General features: G+C 44.2%; 3 protein-coding genes across 4 annotated transcripts; all 3 read left to right on the top strand.

Annotated features, from left to right (window-relative positions):
• The first annotated feature begins 206 nt into the window (after positions 1 to 206).
• LOC110515104 (C-C motif chemokine 4-like) lies at positions 207 to 1,814 on the top strand. Its single transcript, XM_021594144.2, has 3 exons — positions 207 to 414; positions 528 to 654; positions 1,616 to 1,814. Exons 1-3 carry the CDS (start codon positions 348 to 350, stop codon positions 1,725 to 1,727), a joined length of 306 nt encoding a protein of 101 aa, XP_021449819.2. The 5' UTR covers positions 207 to 347; the 3' UTR covers positions 1,728 to 1,814.
• A 1,854-nt stretch (positions 1,815 to 3,668) lies between these two features.
• On the top strand, positions 3,669 to 6,481 carry LOC110516630 (C-C motif chemokine 13). The gene is made up of 3 exons (XM_021595015.2): positions 3,669 to 3,900; positions 4,018 to 4,144; positions 6,282 to 6,481. Exons 1-3 carry the CDS (start codon positions 3,837 to 3,839, stop codon positions 6,391 to 6,393), a joined length of 303 nt encoding a protein of 100 aa, XP_021450690.2. The 5' UTR covers positions 3,669 to 3,836; the 3' UTR covers positions 6,394 to 6,481.
• Positions 6,482 to 9,654: 3,173 nt separating this feature from the next.
• On the top strand, positions 9,655 to 18,333 carry LOC110516629 (uncharacterized protein KIAA0895-like). 2 transcript variants are annotated; one of them, XM_036981614.1, is made up of 7 exons: positions 9,655 to 9,859; positions 10,658 to 11,904; positions 13,521 to 13,664; positions 16,653 to 16,785; positions 17,253 to 17,558; positions 17,803 to 17,900; positions 18,151 to 18,333. In XM_036981614.1, the coding sequence occupies exons 2-7, from the start codon at positions 10,702 to 10,704 to the stop codon at positions 18,310 to 18,312; spliced, it is 2,046 nt and encodes a 681-aa protein (XP_036837509.1). In that variant the 5' UTR covers positions 9,655 to 9,859; positions 10,658 to 10,701; the 3' UTR covers positions 18,313 to 18,333. The 2 variants fall into 2 exon arrangements, with proteins under 2 accessions (XP_036837509.1, XP_036837510.1); XM_036981615.1 differs by lacking the exons at positions 9,655 to 9,859; positions 10,658 to 11,904 and adding an exon at positions 11,926 to 12,004.
• The last annotated feature ends 1,224 nt before the right edge of the window (positions 18,334 to 19,557 follow it).

The raw sequence follows: 19,557 nt of genomic DNA, 5'->3' as shown, positions 1-19,557 counted from the left end.
ACTAGAGCATCAGAGACTAGAGCATCAGAGACCAGAGCATCAGAGACCAGAACATCAGAGACCAGAACATCAGAGACCAGAGCATCAGAGACCAGAGCATCAGAGACAAGAACATCAGAGACCAGAGCATCAGAGACCAGAGCATCAGAGACCAGAGAATCAGAGACCAGAGCATCAGAGACCAGAACATCAGAGACCAGAGCATCAGAGACCAGAGCATCAGAGACAAGAACATCAGAGACCAGAGCATCAGAGACCAGAGCATCAGAGACCAGAACTTCAGAGACCAGAACATCAGAAAACATCTCAGACAATACAATCTTCTGCATCTCAACCATCTCTGAACCATGAAGACCCTGACTGCTCTACTCCTCCTGGGACTGCTCTGCTCCCTCCATACGACATCTGCACAGCGTACGTGTGTGTTTGTGTACAGTGTGTGTACAGTATGCATATGAGTGTATAGGAAGAAGCACCACATGAGATGCCTGTGTTGACCAGTGAGTGTGATCATTCTTTGTTTCCAGCTGTCATGGGGATTTCAGCAATGACTGCCAGAGACTGCTGTGTGAAGTTCTCCCCGAGGAGAATCCCTCTTGGTGCAGTGGTTTCAGTTTCTCGAACCCCTAGTAGCTGCCCTCGCCAAGCACTGGTGTAAGTTAACCACCACGCACACACAGAGATTTAGATTTCTACGGGACATGTTCTATATCTTTGGTGGGCGGGTCCAAATGTGTTGCTAGGACTGCATGGTTACAACCTCTGTTGCTAGGGCTGCATGGTTACAACCTCTGTTGCATGGCTGCATGGTTACAACCTCTGTTGCAGGGCTGCATGGTTACAACCTCTGTTGCTAGGGCTGCATGGACACAACCTCTGTTGCTAGGGCTGCATGGTTACAACCTCTGTTGCAGGGCTGCATGGTTACAACCTCTGTTGCTAGGGCTGCATGGTTACAACCTCTGTTGCTAGGGCTGCATGGTTACAACCTCTGTTGCTAGGGCTGCATGGTTACAACCTCTGTTGCAGGGCTGCATGGTTACAACCTCTGTTGCAGGGCTGCACCGTTACAACCTCTGTTGCTAAGGCTGCATGGTTACAACCTCTGTTGCTAGGGCTGCATGGTTACAACCTCTGTTGCTAGGGCTGCATGGTTACAACCTCTGTTGCTAGGGCTGCATGGTTACAACCCCTGTGTTGCTAGGGCTGCATGGTTACAACCTCTGTTGCTAGGGCTGCATGGTTACAACCTCTGTTGCTAGGGCTGCATGGTTACAACCCCTGTGTTGCTAGGGCTGCATGGTTACAACCTCTGTTGCTAGGGCTGCATGGTTACAACCTCATAGAGGTTCTATATTAATATATACAGATGAATGGTAAAACATATTCTGGATAGAATGTAATGGTTTGACAGTCCTAATAATGACATAGTGATTCTGAATGTAATTGAAAGGTCCGATACTTGTCTTCATACTCAGCCAGTAGGACTGTAGGTACCTGCACAATACACACAGAATCATGTTGGAACATCCATACAGAAGTCTTCCACATGTGAGTTTGGTGTGTGCCTTGTTTAGTTACCCCTAAATATATGTCTGTTGTTTATTGGTTGCAGGTTTACAACAAAGAAAGGGAATCGATTTTGTGTCGACCCATCTCAGGCCTGGGTCCAGAGTCATGTGACCAATATTGAGAGCAGATCGTTGTCTCTGCCAGGACAACGATGATGTCATCAACCACCGCCACCACAAACTCACTGCCATAACTGTCAGATCTGTCAAGAAAAAAAATATTATATTTTTGTTGTACATACAATAATATTATTTCATTCTTATTTATTTACAAAACTGTGAAGTTACTGTATTTTGAAATTGTTTTGTCAACAATTTTTTTTTTTTTTTTTCAGCAATAAAGCTAAATAATTTCAACATTTTAATAACGAAGTTAATTGTATTCTTATTTTGGTATTCATACTTTGATTACAAGAGCTTCACATTTTGTGAGTGCGAGTTCTTCACAACTACTTGAGCCGTGTTGCCAGTTACATGGACAGATATCAACTATTTCCATAGACTAGAGACCAGCAGATTCAGCCATGTTGGTTGTTTCTTCTTTCAGGAAACAGTTCATGTGTTAGAACTCATGGAACTACAGAGAACTCTGTTTCCAAGACAACAGAGGTCAACAGTCAGGAACACAGAAACAGAATAAACTGTTCAACTCAACTCCAACAAAACTCTTAGATATATGTTTAACTGTCACACACTCCAGATTGGTGAAATGTGTTGTCTTTCACTTTCCCTTCCTCATTTCCAAGTTGTGAACTTTAAATCACAACCTAACAGGTCTATAACTCTGAACATTAACCAACAACCTAACAGGTCTATAACTCTGAACATTAACCAACAACCTAACAGGTCTATAACTCTGAACATTAACCAACAACCTAACAGGTCTATAACTCTCTGAACATGAACCAACAACCTAACAGGTCTATAACTCTGAACATTAACCAACAACCTAACAGGTCTATAACTCTGAACATTAACCAACAACCTAACAGGTCTATAACTCTGAACATTAACCAACAACCTAACAGGTCTGTAACTCTGAACATTAACCAACAAGTCTATAACTCTGAACATTAACCAACAACCTAACAGGTCTATAACTCTGAACATTAACCAACAACCTAACAGGTCTATAACTCTGAACATTAACCAACAACCTAACAGGTCTATAACTCTGAACATTAACCAACAACCTAACAGGTCTGTAACTCTGAACATTAACCAACAAGTCTATAACTCTGAACATTAACCAACAACCTAACAGGTCTATAACTCTGAACATTAACCAACAACCTAACAGGTCTATAACTCTGAACATTAACCAACAACCTAACAGGTCTATAACTCTGAACTTTAACCAACAACCTAACAGGTCTATAACTCTGAACTTTAACCAACAACCTAACAGGTCTATAACTCTGAACTTTAACCAACAACCTAACAGGTCTATAACTCTGAACATTAACCAACAACCTAACAGGTCTGTAACTCTGAACATTAACCAACAACCTAACAGGTCTATAACTCTGAACATTAACCAACTACCTAACAGGTCTGTAACTCTGTGAACTTTAACCAACAACCTAACAGGTCTATTACTCTGAACTTTAACCAACAACCTAACAGGTCTATAACTCTGAACATTAACCAACAACCTAACAGGTCTGTAACTCTGAACATTAACCAACAACCTAACAGGTCTATAACTCTGAACATTAACCAACAACCTAACAGGTCTATAACTCTGTACATTAACCAACAACCTAACAGGTCTATAACTCTGTACATTAACCAACAACCTAACAGGTCTATAACTCTGAACATGAACCAACAACCTAACAGGTCTATAACTCTGAACATTAACCAACAAGTCTATAACTCTGTGAGATTTTAACCAACAACTTATTTTGACAAACTATTTTGATACCTTTCAAGAATGTCAGAACCAATGCATAATGTACATATGAATGCTGAGCAAGCAATTCTACACAAGTTGTTATTGTCAGCAGTGCTGAAGGGAGTCCTACTTTTGACCAGAGAAGAGGAACAGAAATTGAGGGAAGGGCTTTTCATGGTTGAGTTGTTATGTAATAGCTGTTTATATATAATGAGAGATCAGAACAGAACTCAGACATAGAATGAGACCAGAACATCAGAGACCAGAACATCAGAGACCAGAACATCAGAGACCACAACATCAGAGACCAGAACATCAGAGAACATCTCATACAATACAATCTTCAGCATCTCAACCATCTCTGAACCATGAAGACCCTGACTGCTCTACTCCTCCTTGGACTGCTCTGCTCCCTGCATATGACGTCTGCAGGTGTGTGTGTGTGTGTTTGTACAGTGTGTGTGTACATTATGCATATGAGTGTATAGGAAAAAGCACCACATGAGATGCCTGTGTTGACCAGTGAGTGCGATCGTTCTTTGTTTCCAGATGTCATGGGGATTTCATTAAAGACTACCAGAGACTGCTGTGTGAAGTTCTCCCCGAGGAGGATCCCTCTTGGTGCAGTGGTTTCAGTTTCTAGAACCCCTAGTAGCTGCCCTCGCCAAGCACTGGTGTAAGTTAACCACCACCACACACACACACACACACACACACACGCACACACACACACACACACGCACGCACGCACTCGCACACACACACACACGCACACACACACACAGATTTAGATTTCTACGGGACATAACATGTTCTATATCCTTGGTGGGCGGGTCCAAATGTGTTGCTAGGGTTGCATGGTTACAACCTCTGTTGCTAGGGCTGCATGGTTACAACCTCTGTTGCTAGGGCTGCATGGTTACAACCTCTGTTGCTAGGGCTGCATGGTTACATCCTCTGTTGCTAGGGATGCATGGTTACAACCTCTGTTGCTAGGGATGCATGGTTACAACCTCTGTTGCTAGTGCTGCATGGTTACAAACTCTGTGTTGCTTGGGATGCATGGTTGCAACCTCAGAGGTTCTACATTAATATATACAGTGGGGCAAAAAAGTATTTAGTCAACCACCAATTGTGCAAGTTCTCCCACTTAAAAAGATGAGAGAGGCCTGTAATTTTCATCATAGGTACACTTCAACTATGTCAGACAAAATTGATCCAGAAAAAAAAAAATCCAGAAAATCACATTGTAGGATTTTTACTGAATTTATTTGCAAATTATGGTGGAAAATAAGTATTTGGTCAATAACAAAAGTTTATCTCAATACTTTGTTATATACCCTTTGTTGGCAATGACAGAGGTCAAAAGTTTTCTGTAAGGCTTCACAAGGTTGCTGGTATTTTGGCCCATTCCTCCTTGCAGGTCTCCTCTAGAGTAGTGATGTTTTGGGGCTGTTGCTGGGCAACACGGACTTTCAACTCCCTCCAAAGATTTTCTATGGGGTTGAGATCTGGAGACTGGCTAGGCCACTCCAGGACCTTGAAATGCTTCTTACGAAGCCACTCCTTCGTTGCCCGGGCGGTGTGTTGGGATCATTGTCATGCTGAAAGACCCAGCCACGTTTCATCTTCAATGCCCTTGCTGATGGAAGGAGGTTTTCACTCAAAATCTCACGATACATGGCCCCATTCATTCTTTCCTTTACACGGATCAGTCGTCCTGGTCCCTTTGCAGAAAAACAGCCCCAAAGCATGATGTTTCCACCCCCATGCTTCACAGTAGGTATGTTGTTCTTTGGATGCAACTCAGCATTCTTTGTCCTCCAAACACGACGAGTTGCGTTTTTTCCAAAAAGTTATATTTTGGTTTCATCTGACCATATGATATTCTCCCAATCTTCTTCTGGATCATTCAAATGCTCTCTAGCAAACTTCAGACGGGCCTGGACATGTACTGGCTTAAGCAGGGGGACACGTCTGGCACTGCAGGATTTGAGTCCCTGGCGGCATAGTGTGTTACTGATGGTAGGCTTTGTTACTTTGGTCCCAGCTCTCTGCAGGTCATTCACTAGGTTGATTTCTTCAAACCAAGCTGCTTACCTATTGCAGATTCAGTCTTCCCAGCCTGGTGCAGGTCTACAATTTTGTTTCTGGTGTCCTTTGACAGCTCTTTGGTCTTGGCCATAGTGGAGTTTGGAGTGTAACTGTTTGAGGTTGTGGACAGGTGTCTTTTATACTGATAACAAGTTCAAACAGGTGATATTAACACAGGTAACGAGTGGAGGACAGAGGAGCCTCTTAAAGAAGAAGGTACAGGTCTGTGACAGCCAGAAATCTTGCTTGTTTGTAGGTGACCAAATACTTATTTTCCACCATAATTTGCAAATAAATTCATTAAAAATCCTACAATGTGATTTTCTGGATTTTATTTCTCATTTTGTCTGTCCTAGTTGAAGTGTACCTATGATGAAAATTACAGGCCTCTCTCATCTTTTTAAGTGGGAGAACTTGCACAATTGGTGGCTGACTAAATACTTTTTTTGCCCCACTGTATATATATATAGATGAATGGTAAAACATATTCTGGATAGAATGTTGTAATGGTTTGACAGTCCTAATAATGACATAGTGATTCTGAATGTAACTGAAAGGTCCGATACTTGTCTTCATACTCAGCCAGTAGGACTGTAGGTACCTGCACAATACACACAGAATCATGTTGGAACATCCATACAGAAGTCTTCCACATGTGAGTTTGGTGTGTGCCTTGTTTAGTTACCCCTAAATATATGTCTGTTGTTTATTGGTTGCAGGTTTACAACAAAGAAAGAGAATCGATTTTGTGTCGACCCATCTCAGGCCTGGGTCCAGAGTCATGTGACCAAGATTGAGAGCAGATCGTTGTCTCTGCCAGGACAACGATGATGTCATCAACCACCGCCACCACAAACTCACTGCCATAACTGTCAAATCTGTCAAGAAAATAAATATTATATTTTTGTTGTACATACAATAATATTATTTCATTCTTATTTATTTACACTACTGTGAAGTAACTGTGAACTTTAAATCACAACCTAACAGGTCTATAACTCTGTGAACTTTATACAACAACCTAACAGGTCTATAACTCTGTTTGACAACCTATTGTGAGATCTTGTGAGAATGTCAGAACCAATGCATAATGTACATATGAATGCTGAGCAAGCAATTCTACACATGTTGTTATTGTCAGCAGTGCTGAAGTGAGTCCTACTTTTGACCAGAGAAGAGGAACAGAAATTGAGGGAAGGGCTTTTCATGGTTGAGTTGTTATGTAATAGCTGTTTATATATAATGAGAGAACAGAACTCAGACATAGAACGAGACTAGAACATCAGATACCAGATCAGACAATACAATCTTCAGCATCTCAACCATCTCTGAATCATGAAGACCCAGACTGCTCTGCTCCCTCCATATGACGTTTGTGTGTGTGTGTGTGTGTGTGTGTGTGTGTGTGTGTGTGTGTGTGTGTGTGTGTGTGTGTGTGTGTGTGTGTGTGTGTGTGTGTGTGTGTGTGTGTGTGCGTGCGTGCGTGTGTGTGTGTATATATCTCGATTTTTTTGGTCTTCACCAATTCATTTTTATTTGTTTTCTGTGGTCAAGCGGCAGATTCATGATCTATTGTCTGAATGATCTGCTTTCTACCATTTAGCTGTTTCTATAGAAGAAAAGCCCATTTTAATTCTCAGCTTCTCAGCGAACTCATCAATGTGTTTTATAAAAGACAGCTTTCCATCTATCCAGATGCCCAGGTATTTGTGAGCAGGGACACGATCAATATGAAGAACCATCCAAAGTACATATGCTGAAATCATCGTAGTTGTTTTTATGTGCTCTAGAGAACAACATGTACTTTGTTTTTACCTGCATTCAATACTAATTTCAGGTCAATTGAGTTGTTCTGTAATACAATGAAGACGGACTGTAGTTCAGATAGAGCCTGGTCAACGTTGGGGTCAATATCATACACAACAGTATCAACAGCATACAAGTGTAGGTTACAGTTTGTTTTACAGACAAGTAGATATTTTTGATGCAAACAGTAAAGAGTACAGGACCCAGAATCGACCCCTGCGGGACACCTTTCTTAATATCAAGGAAACCCGATTTAGCATCATCAGTAGATACACATTGAGCTCTATCTGTCAAGTAGTTGTTTAAACCAGTTACATGCAGCCTGGTCTAGGCCAACTGAGGAAATTAGCAGTGAGTGATCAACAGTATCAAATATTCTACTAATCTATACTAGCCTACTTATATTGATTAATGGTTACATGAAATTAAATTAACCAAAATGTGAAATCATACACGAACCAATGTTATTTTATAAACTTAACTATGAAATAAAACTCATTTTGAGGATCTTTCTATTCTATGCAGAGTGATTGTAGTAAGTAACATAGCTTACATTTTGTTGATTAAATTATTATGCTGTTAAAAGGGGCAGTACAGTGAAAAACGTGATTCTCCTATTTATTTTTTAAATTATATTTCCACTCTATGAGGTCAAAATAACACTGAAATTGTGAACATTACGATAATGTATTTTTAGTGTAATCTTTTTGGAGAGAGAGGGGAAAAAAATCGCCTGGAATTTCATTCTGTTCAGGCAGGATGGAGTTATTGGCTCACAGCATGACATCACAATCAGATTATTATGACCAATGACCAGTCATCTTTTATTTGCATATGCCTCCTCCTAGCTTGAAGAGGTAAGCAATGGTCGGCTCTAGACTAGAGCCTGGAGGATCCTATTCTCCAGCATATTAACATGTGTATCGGCAGAGCCACACAATCAGATTGAGCATTTCAATGGCAAAAGGAATCTCAGGAAAATAAATGATAAACAAAAAAATATATGAAATAAACACACAATGATATATTAGACAAAGGCATTTAAACATTTAATTAAAAAGACTGCATGGAGACTTAATTGAAGACCTTTGGATGGGAAGGCTTCTGGGGACCGTTTAACCATAGGTCTATTGACTGATAGATAGAAATACCCAGAGCCTTACAGTGATTTCGGAAAGTATTCAGACCCCTTGACTTTTTCCACATTTTGTTACGTTACAGCCATATTGTAAAATTGATTAAATTGTTTTTTTCCCCTCATCAATCTACACACAATACCTCATAATGACATCACAATACCACATAATGACATCACAATACCTCATAATGACATCACAATACCTCATAATGACAAAGCAAAAACAGGTTTAGAATTTGTTTTCTCATTTATAAAAAAAAGAAAAACTGAAATATTAAATTTACATAAGTATTCAGACCCTTTACTCAGTACTTTGTTGAAGAACCATTTGCTGCGATTACAGAGTTGAGGCTCTGGGTATGACGCTACAACCTTCTCCCCCGATTGCTCAGTTTGTCAGGGCGGCCAGCTCTAGGAAGAGTTTTGGTGGTTCCAAACTTCTTCCATTTAAGAATGATGGAGGCCAGCTGTGTTCTTGGGGACCTTCAATGTTGCAGAAGGTTTTTGTACCCTTCGCCAAATCTATACCTCGACACAATCCTGTCTCGGAGCTCTACAGACAATTCCTTCAACCTCATGTCTTGGTTTTTGCTCTGACATGCACTGTCAACTGTGGGACCTTATATAGACAGGTGCGTGCCTTTCCAAATCATGTCCAATCAATTGAATTTACCACAGGGGAACTCCAATGGATGATCAATGGAAACAGGATGCACCTGAGCTCAATTTCAAGTCTCATAGCAAAGGGTCTGAATACTTATGTAAATAAGGTATTTCTGTTTTTTGATAAATTTGCAAAGATTTTTTTTTTAACGGTTCTTGATTTGTCATGCGGTATTGCGTGTATGTAGATTGCTGAGATTTTTTGTTGTTGTCATTTAATCCATTTTATAATACGTAAAAAAAATCTGGAAAAAGTAATGGGGTCTGAATACTTTCCGAAGGCTCTGTATATCTCAATATATGGATTTCACTATAAGGACTCTAACCGTTATATTTATGTGGGGCTTATGTGAACCTCGCGGAACGTAGCCTACGTGCTCCTCGTTGCTCTGTTGCCTCCGAGAGATGCCACGTGCGTAAGGACGCAGAATAGCGGCACGCACTGCGCATGGCACTTTCGAGTTCCTCAGCTGTGCCATCGCGTCATATCTTCCAACACAGTCCGAACTTCCTCGCGTGCCTCTCCGGGCGGCCCATCCACTATAGCTGCTCATATCCAATGAGCATTTTTCACCGGGCGCCACCGGAAACCTTCCCGCGGCTCATTGTGGAGAGCACAAGCAGAGCTGGGCGTCATGAATTAAAGAAAAGCCTGCATTTACAAATCTGATCACCAAACCCCGCTGCAAGGTAAAAACATTTATGAATACGATTATTGTAGTTTCGGTTATTGTCTTGTTTTATTCATCCTCGATTTATTATCTGATTCAGAAGATCAGATCAGAAGAAAACTACACATGTTGATAGAAAACCGTTATTTTTTTTGTCGATTCATCCTTTACTGTCATTGAATACAATATATTGACAAGTATAGCTATTGGCGTGACTATATATAATAACACGGTGTCATAAAACCGGTTTGCTGTACTCTACAACAGACTATTTGTTCCATTACATTACGACAATGTCCCAATAACGGAGAGATATCCTGCAAATGTGTATGCAATACACTTTGGTGGTCCGAATGGATCATTAAACCTCAATACAACACACACGGCAGAAGTCGCGATCGCCTTGTGTAAATACAGGCTACATGTGTAGTAGGCTAAAACATCTATATGATTCGGATATTTTGTTTTGAAGTCATTTACTAGTCCCATATATGGGATGACTGGAGCCCGTCCCGCCGTCCCGACCACCTAGTTTCGTATTCAGCAGCACAGAAACCCCGCCCGTGACCGAGCCCTGTCTATGTTGCAGGGCAGGCCGATTCGAATCGGGAGGTATACTATGTGTGTGTCCCTGTCCAGATGGCTCCATGGCCAGTAAGGGATTCATGTAATCCAGTTAAAGCAAAATGGCACAAATGATTTTGAACTTGTTGTCTGTCTCCTGTTCCTGACACAAGCACTGACTGCATTAAAAAGGTCATACCAATCAATGGGTCATTTGTGACAGACCCTAAAGCTGACCGTCTTGTGTTTGCAGTGTGGTGTGGTTGGACCAGCGGCAGCGGCGCTGTTGCAGTGGAGATGGTTTTGGACCCGGGTGAGGACTGTATGGATCGGACGGACGTCGACGGGGTCGGAGGGAGCAGCAGCACCACAGACCTGACGGGTCCAGAAACAAGACCGGACCCTCGCAAAACCACCACAACCTACAGCACCGGACTAGAAAACACCAGTCCAGAGCCTCCCAAAACCACCACCAACACCAGACTAGAAAACACCAGCCCAGAGCCTCCCAAAACCACCACCAACACCAGACTAGAAAACACCAGCCCAGAGCCTCCCAAAACCACCACCAACACCAGACTAGAAAACACCAGCCCAGAGCCTCCCATAACCAACAGAACCGGACTAGAAAACACCAAACCGGATGCCCCCAAAACCACCACCAACAGCACCCCCACTAGAACAGAAGAGACCAGGCCTGACACTACCAAAACCGCCAAAAGAACAGAGGAACCAACAGCGGATCCTCCCACCACCACCAACACTAGGCTCCACGCCAGGACAAGCCGTGTCACCAAGAGGGAGCGGGTATCCAACTCCCACAATGGACCCCAGCCTCAACCTCAGTCGTTGGTGGCAGATGTCAGCCTTACCCCCAGCCCTAGGGCCAGTGTTGGCTCCTCCACCAACTCCTCTCGCTCAGTTTTGCCATACGATGGACCGGTTGTCTCTCTGCGGCGGGACGTCACCGTGGCAACGGCCTCATCTCGGAATAAGGTGGCGACCAGACCCGCTCTCCGCCGGCCCCTCAGCCTGGACGTGACGCCCCTGCGCCTCCGTGGCTCCGAGCCCGCTCTGGAACGTGGGGTCCTACAACCCCCCTGGCGTAGCGCTGGTGGTCCCTCCACTGCCCCCTCGCCCCCAGCACGCTCCCTCACCAGCCCCAGCCTGGGCCCCGGAGGCTGGATGCGCCGCAGCGAGAGCACCTGTACCGTCAACAACTCCTCAATGGGCCTCCGGGCCACCAGGGGGCGAATGCGTCCAGCCACCTCCCTTCCGCACATTTCCCGGGGGTTTGGAGGGGCCTCCCCGCTGCCCTTGCCCTCCACACCGCGAGGCCCCTGTCTCCTTGTGGCCCTAAGACCCGTTAACCTAGACCAGGAGAGGCAGGCCTTCTTCCAGTCCGACTATAAATACGACCCCCAGTTTGAGTACTCGACCCCGGAGCCCAGCGCTGTGCTGGAGAAATACAGAGATGGATCTGACCTCTTCCTTGGACAGGTAGGCCTCTCTGTCTGGCAAAGATATTATCTGACCTCTTCCTCGCACAGGTAGGCCTCTCTGTCTGGCAAAGATATTATCTGACCTCTTCCTCGCACAGGTAGGCCTCTCTGTCTGGCAAAGATATTAGATGGTAGGAAGATAACCCACTCTGGGGATTTCTGCATTTTTAATTATTATGTGTGTTTTGTGGCAAATAACTTGAAATGTCTTCCTCCTGACATATTGTATCTTAATAAACTCTCTTTCTCTGGATGTTTCGCTCTGTCTCTCTCTCTGTCTTTCTCTCTCTCTCTCTCTCTCTCTCTCTCTCTCTCTCTCTCTCTCGCTCTCGCTCTCTCTCTCTCTCTCTCTCTCTCTCTCTCTCTCTCTCTCTCTCTGTCTCTCTCTCTCTCTCTCTCTCTCTGGGTGTTTCTCTCTGTCTCTCAATTTCAATTTAAGGGGCTTTATTGGCATGGCAAACATATGTTAACATTGCCAAAGCAAGTGAAATAGCTTATTTCACTTGTTTATTATCTATCAAATATTAACAGTAAACATTACACTCACAAAAGTTTCGAAAGAATTAAGACAATTCAAATGTCATATTATATGTCTATATACAGTGTTGTAACGATGTACAAATAGTTAAAGTACAAAAGGGAAAATAGATAAGCATAAATATGGGTTGTATTTACAATGGTGTTTGTTCTTCACTGGTTGCCCTTTTCTTGTGGCAACAGGTCACACATCTTGCTGCTGTGATGGCACACTGTGATATTTCACCCAGTAGATATGGGAGTTTATCAAAACTGGATTTGTTTTCAAATTCTTTGTGGATCTGTGCAATCTGAGGGAAATATGTCTCTCTAATATGGTCATACATTGGGCAGGAGGTTAGGAGGTGCAGCTCAGTTTCCACCTCATTTTGTGGGCAGTGAGCACATTGCCTGTCTTCTCCTGAGAGCCATGTCTGCCTACGGCGGCCTTTCTCAATAGCAAGGTCACTGAGTCTGTACATAGTCAAAGCTTTCGTTAAGTTTGGGTCAGTCACAGTGGTCAGGTATTCTGCCACTGTGTACTCTCTGTTTAGGGCCTGTTTTTTTGCTCTGTTTTTTGGTAAATTCCAACGTGTCAAGTAATTATATTTTTGTTTTCTCATGATTTGATTGGGTCTAAATGTGTTGCTGTCCTGTGGCTCTGTGGGGTCTGTTTGTGAACAAAACTCTCTCTCTCTCTGGGTGTCTCTCTCTCTCTCTGGGTGTCTCTCTCTCTCTCTCTCTGGGTGTTTTTCAATCTCTCTCTCTCTCTCTCTCTCTCTCTCTCTCTCTCTCTCTCTACCTCTCTCTCTCTGGTTGTTTCTCTCTTTCTCTCTGGGTGTTTCACCCTCTCTCTCTCTCTGGGTGTTTCTCTCTCTCTCTCTCTCTCTCTCTCTCTTTCTCTCTCTCTCTCTCTCTCTCTCTCTCTCTCTCTCTCTCTCTCTCTCTCCCTCTCTCTCTGGGTATTTCACCCTCTCTCTCTCTGATTGTTTCTCTCTTTCTCTCTGGGTGTTTCACCCTCTCTCTCTCTACGGGTGTTTCACCCTCTCTCTCTCTATCTCTGGGTGTTTCTCTCTCCTCTCTCCTCTCTCTCTACAGGCTGTTGGGATTATGGAGTGTATTCTGAGGAAGTTTGGTAACTATGAGAACTTTGAGGAAGTGACGGGAGGAAGTATTTTACCAAAGAGTCGAGTCTGGGCTGCTGCACGCAAGTACCTGCAGAAGGAGAACTGTGTAGGAGAGGTGAGTGAGGTTTCACATGTTACGTGTGGTGTGTTGGAGGGTTGGTGTGTTACGTGTGGTGTGTTGGAGGGTTGGTGTGTTACGGGTAGTGTGTTGGAGGGTTGGTGTGTAATGGGTAGTGTGTTGGAGGGTTGGTGTGTTATGGGTAGTGTGTTGGAGGGTTGGTGTGTTACAGGTAGTGTGTTGGAGGGTTGGTGTGTTATGGGTAGTGTGTTGGAGGGTTGGTGTGTTACAGGTAGTGTGTTGGAGGGTTGGTGTGTTATGGGTAGTGTGTTATGGGTGGTGTGTTGGAGGGTTGGTGTGTTATGGGTAGTGTGTTACGGGTAGTGTGTTGGAGGGTTGGTGTGTTAACAAGATGTCTTTGTGCAATGATGATGATGATGAGGATGAAGGTAATAATGATAACATTGTCTAGGTGGTGGTATGTCTGATGATGATGATGATGATGATGAAGATAATAATGATGATGAAGGTAATGATGATAACCTTGTCTAGGTGGTGGTGTGTCTGATGATGTAATGATGAAGGTAATGATGATGATGAAGATGATGATGATAAACCTTGTCTAGGTGGTGGTGGTGTGTCTGATGATGTAATGATGAAGGTAATGATGATGATGAAGATGATGATGATAAACCTTGTCTAGGGGGTGGTGGTGTGTCTGATGATGATGATGTAATGATGAAGGTAATGATGATGATGACGGTGATGATGATAAACCTTGTCTATGTGGTGGTGGTGTGTCTGATGATGATGATGAAGGTAATGATGATGATGAAGGTGATGATGATAAACCTTGTCTATGTGGTGGTGGTGTGTCTGATGATGATGATGATGATGATGATGATGAAGGTGATGAAGGTAATGATGATAACCTTGTCTAGGTGGTGGTGTGTCTGATGATCTAATGATGATGATGAAGGTGATGATGATAAACCTTGTCTAGGGGGTAGAGGTCGACCGATTATGATTTTTAAACGCCGATACAGATTATTGGAGGACCAAAAAAAGTCGATACCGATTAATCGGTCGATTTTTATATGTATTTGTAATAATGACAATTACAACAATACCGAATGAACACTTATTTTAAGTTAATGTAGTACATCAATAAAATCATTTTAGTCTCAAATAAATAATGAAACATGTTCAATTTGGTTTAAATAATGCAAAAACAAAGTGTTGGAGAAGAAAGTAAAAGTGCAATATGTGCCATGTAAGAAACGTTTAAGTTCCTTGCTCAGAACATATGAAAGCTGGTGGTTCCTTTTAACATGAGTCTTCAATATTCCCAGGTAAGAAGTTTTAGGTTGTAGTTATAATAGGACTATTTCTCTCTATACCATTTGTATTTCATTAACCTTTGACTATTGGATGTTCTGATTGGTACTTTAGTATTGCCAGCCTAACTCGGGAGTTGATAGGCTTGAAGTCATAAACAGCGTAAAGCTTGAAGCACAGCGAAGAGCTGCTGGCAAATGCAGGAAAGTGCTGTTTGAATGAATGCTTACGAGCATGCTGCTGCCTACCACCGCTCAGTCAGACTGCTCAATCAAATATCAAATCATAGACTTAATTATAACATAATAACACACAGAAATACGAGTCATTAATATGGTCAAATCCGGAAACTATCATTTCGGAAACAACGTTTATTCTTTCAGTGAAATACGGAACCGTTCCGTATTTTATCTAACGGGTGGCAACCCGATGTCTAAATATTGCTGTTACATTGCACAACCTTCAATGTTATGTCATAATTATATACAATTATGGCAAATTAATTACGGTCTTTGTCAGGAAGAAAAGGTGTTCACACAGTTCACAACGAGCCAGGTGGCCCAAACTGCTGCATATACCCTGACTCTGCTACATATACCCTGACTCTGCTGTATATACCCTGACTCTGCTGCATATACCCTGACTCTGCTGCATATACCCTGACTCTGCTGCATATACCCTGACTCTGCTGTATATACCCTGACTCTGCTGCATATACCCTGACTCTGCTACATATACCCTGACTCTGCTGTATATACCCTGACTCTGCTGCATATACCCTGACTCTGCTGCATATACCCTGACTCTGCTGCATATACCCTGACTGCTTGCACATAACGCAAGAGAAGTGGCACAATTTCCCTAGTTAAAGAAATTCATGTTAGCAGGCAATATTAACTAAATATGCAGGTTTAAAAATATATACTTGTGTATTGATTTTAAAGAAAGGCTTTGATGTTTATGGTTAGGTACACATTGGTGCAACGACAGTGCTTTTTCCGTGAATGTGCTTGTTAAATCACCCGTTTGGCGAAGTAGGCTGTGATTCGATGATAAATTAACAGGCACCGCGTCGATTATATGCAACGCAGCGCAGGACAAGCTAGTTAAACTAGTAATATCATCAACCATGTGTAGTTAACTAGTGATTATGTTAAGATTGATTGTTTTTTTATAAGTGTAATGCTAGCTAGCACCTTACCATGGCTCCTTGCTGCCCTCGCCTAACAGGTAGTCAGCCTGCCACGCAGTCTCCTCGTGGAGTGCAATGTAATCGGCCACGATCGGTGCTCCAAAAATGCAGATTACCGATTGTTATGAAAACTTGAAATCGGCCCTAATTAATCGGCCATTCCGATTAATCGGTCGACCTCTACTAGGGGGTGGTGGTGTGTCTGATGATGATGAAGAGTATGGTGGTAACTTTGTCTAGGTGGTGGTGTGTCTGATGATGATGAAGAGTATGGTGTTAACGTTGTCTAGGTGGTGGTGGTCTGTGTGATGATGAAGAGTATGGTGGTAACGTTGTCTAGGTGGTGGTGTGTCTGTCTGAGGAGCTGCTGTCCCAGGTGATGATGATGATGAAGAGTATGGTGTTAACTTTGTCTAGGTGGTGGTGTGTCTGTCTGAGGAGCTGCTGTCCCAGGCGGTGATGATGATGATGAGGATGATGATGATGATGAAGAGTATGGTGTTAACTTTGTCTAGGTGGTGGTGTGTCTGTCTGAGGAGCTGCTGTCCCAGGCGGTGATGATGGTGGAGAGTTGTCGTCCCACTCTGACTATCAACCTGTCTGGAGCACGACAACACTGGCTGGAGGGCATGCTCAGGCATGAGATAGGTACAGTACGCTGACTGCACCATACAGCATGTGTTTACTGTGGGGGATCTGGGATGTACAGTACGCTGACTGCACCATACAGCATGTGTTTACTGTGGGGGATCTGGGATGGGAGATGGGGGATTTAAATTGTATTTATTTTTTTTAACCTTTATTTAACTAGGCAAGTCAGTTAAGAACAAATTCTTATTTTCAATGACGGCCTAGGAACAGTGGGTTAACTGCCTGTTCAGGGGCAGAACGACAGATTTGTACCTTGTCAGCTCGGGGATTTGAACTTGCAACCTTTCTGTTACTAGTCCAACACTCTAACCACTAGGCTACCCTGCCGCCCCAAATGTGTGATGGGGGTGTGTTTATCATCCACACAGCATCATAAATTAGTTCTGAGTTATAATTTGCGTGTCCTACTAGGTACACAGTGCCTCTATTACATCCTCATGTTATTCCATCTCTGTCCCTCCCAGGAACCCACTACCTTCGAGGTGTGAACAACAACCTCCAGCCCTGGTCTACTTCCGCAGGCAGGAAGCAGTATGGCCTCAAACCGGCCAATCCCACGGAAGAAGGCCTGGCCAGCCTGCACAGTGTGTTGCTACGGAAACAGCCCTACCTGTGGCGCGCCGCTCTGCTCTACTATACGGTGTATCATGCCACCAGGATGGGCTTCAGCCAGCTCTTCAGCCACATCGCTCAGTTCGTCCAGGATCCCGCGGTGCGCTGGGAGTACTGCCTCAGAGCCAAGAGGGGACAGACGGACACCTCGGAGCCTGGTGAGAGATTGTGGGTGTGTGTGTGTGTGTGTGTCGTGTGTGTGTATGTGTGTGTGTGTGTGTCGTGTGTGTGTGTGTTGTGTGTGTCGTGTGTGTGTGTGTCGTGTGTGACTACACTAACCATTGCACATGTACCAGTAGTAGATCTATGCACCCAAAAGAATCTTGACTTATTTTGTAAACATTTTTTTAAAGGATTGGTAGTCCCTGTGTTGACTTGATGGTTTGTGTGGTTGTGAATCAGGCTGTTTCAGTAAAGATCAGGTGTACCTGGACGGAATCCTCAGGATTCTACGACATCGGAGGAACATCGACTTCAAGATGCTGACCTCGCTAGGCAAGGTCAGTCGTCATCCTCCCGTACAGGATCGGTTCATGTTTATTTCCCCCCCACGGCGATGACATATAGTTTGGTTGTTTCATGGTGGACACATTTGCAGCAAAAAAAGCTGAATTGTAGTTTATACATACCTCATAATAGAGCCCAGACAAGGCTGTTGTAATATCAGATGGGGTTGGAAAGAGGTTGAGTCTGTAAATTTGCCACCGATGTGATGATGATGACGTTAACCTTCTTCTTCTGGCCCTCCAGGTGTCGTTTGAGGACGTAGAAAGGCTACGGCACATCGCTGTCCTCCGCCGGACCAGAATCCCTCACTTCATGCAGGACCAGGAGAAATACCTTCAGCATCTGGACCACATCGTCACGGTCAACGAACTGAGCGATGCTCAGCTTAGAGAACTCCTTCCCTGACCGACCGACCTTCAGCTGAGCGTGGTAGATCACCTTCTGGGCGTCAACAAAGGTGGCGATTCAACATGTAGAATGGTCGGGAAATGAATAGAAAATGGCGGATGATGTTCGGTGGTCAGAGGCGTTAAGAATGGTCACCTGCTGCTAATTACCTCTGGTCAGCGTGGTCCGTTTTCCCCTTGACTGACTGACCCCCCTCTGGTCTAGACTGGCCATCCATCCTTGACTGACTCCCTCTGGTCTAGACTGGCCATCCCATCCTTGACTGACTCCCTCTGGTCTAGACTGGCCATCCATCCTTGACTGACTCCCTCTGGTCTAGACTGGCCATCCCATCCTTGACTGACTCCCTCTGGTCTAGACTGGCCATCCCATCCTTGACTGACTCCTTCTGGTCTAGACTGGCCATCCCATCCTTGACTGACTCCCTCTGGTCTAGACTGGCCATCCCATCCTTGACTGACTCCCTCTGGTCTAGACTGGCCATCCCATCCTTGACTGACCCCCTCTGGTCTAGACTGGCCATCCCATCCTTGACTGACCCCCTCTGGTCTAGACTGGCCATCCCATCCTTGACTGACTCCCTCTGGTCTAGACTGGCCATCCTATCCTTGACTGACTCCCTCTGGTCTAGACTGGCCATCCCATCCTTGACTGACTCCCTCTGGTCTAGACTGGCCATCCCATCCTTGACTGACTCCCTCTGGTCTAGACTGGCCATCCCATCCTTGACTTACCCCCTCTGGTCTAGACTGGCCATCCCATCCTTGACTGACTCCCTCTGGTCTAGACTGGCCATCCCATCCTTGACTGACTCCCTCTGGTCTAGACTGGCTATGCCATCCTTGACTGACTCCCTCTGGTCTAGACTGGCCATCCCATCCTTGACTGACTCCCTCTGGTCTAGACTGGCCATCCATCCTTGACTGACTCCCTCTGGTCTAGACTGGCCATCCATTCTTGACTGACTCCCTCTGGTCTAGACTGGCCATCCCATCCTTGACTGACACCCTCTGGTCTAGACTGGCCATCCCATCCTTGACTGACTCCCTCTGGTCTAGACTGGCCATCCCATCCTTGACTGACCCCCTCTGGTCTAGACTGGCCATCCAATCCTTGACTGACCCCCTCTGGTCTAGACTGGCCATCCCATCCTTGACTGACTCCCTCTGGTCTAGACTGGCCATCCCATCCTTGACTGACTCCCTCTGGTCTAGACTGGCCATCCCATCCTTGACTGACTCC

This window comes from Oncorhynchus mykiss, chromosome 6 (assembly GCF_013265735.2).
Source record: "Oncorhynchus mykiss isolate Arlee chromosome 6, USDA_OmykA_1.1, whole genome shotgun sequence".
NCBI classification, from domain to species: Eukaryota; Metazoa; Chordata; class Actinopteri; order Salmoniformes; family Salmonidae; genus Oncorhynchus; species Oncorhynchus mykiss.
The sequence above is the reverse complement of the archived record's forward strand: the minus strand, read 5'-3'. Positions and strand labels throughout refer to the sequence as shown.

Coding starts and splice junctions, on each gene's coding strand:
- LOC110515104 (XM_021594144.2), top strand. CDS start 348: ATGAAGACCCTGACTGCTCTACTCCTCCTGGGACTGCTCTGCTCCCTC. Junction 415..527: donor CCATACGACATCTGCACAGC/GTACGTGTGTGT, acceptor CTTTGTTTCCAG/CTGTCATGGGGATTTCAGCA. Junction 655..1,615: donor TGCCCTCGCCAAGCACTGGT/GTAAGTTAACCA, acceptor TATTGGTTGCAG/GTTTACAACAAAGAAAGGGA.
- LOC110516630 (XM_021595015.2), top strand. CDS start 3,837: ATGAAGACCCTGACTGCTCTACTCCTCCTTGGACTGCTCTGCTCCCTG. Junction 3,901..4,017: donor CCTGCATATGACGTCTGCAG/GTGTGTGTGTGT, acceptor CTTTGTTTCCAG/ATGTCATGGGGATTTCATTA. Junction 4,145..6,281: donor TGCCCTCGCCAAGCACTGGT/GTAAGTTAACCA, acceptor TATTGGTTGCAG/GTTTACAACAAAGAAAGAGA.
- LOC110516629 (XM_036981614.1), top strand. CDS start 10,702: ATGGTTTTGGACCCGGGTGAGGACTGTATGGATCGGACGGACGTCGAC. Junction 11,905..13,520: donor CTGACCTCTTCCTTGGACAG/GTAGGCCTCTCT, acceptor CTCTCTCTACAG/GCTGTTGGGATTATGGAGTG. Junction 17,559..17,802: donor GACGGACACCTCGGAGCCTG/GTGAGAGATTGT, acceptor GTTGTGAATCAG/GCTGTTTCAGTAAAGATCAG.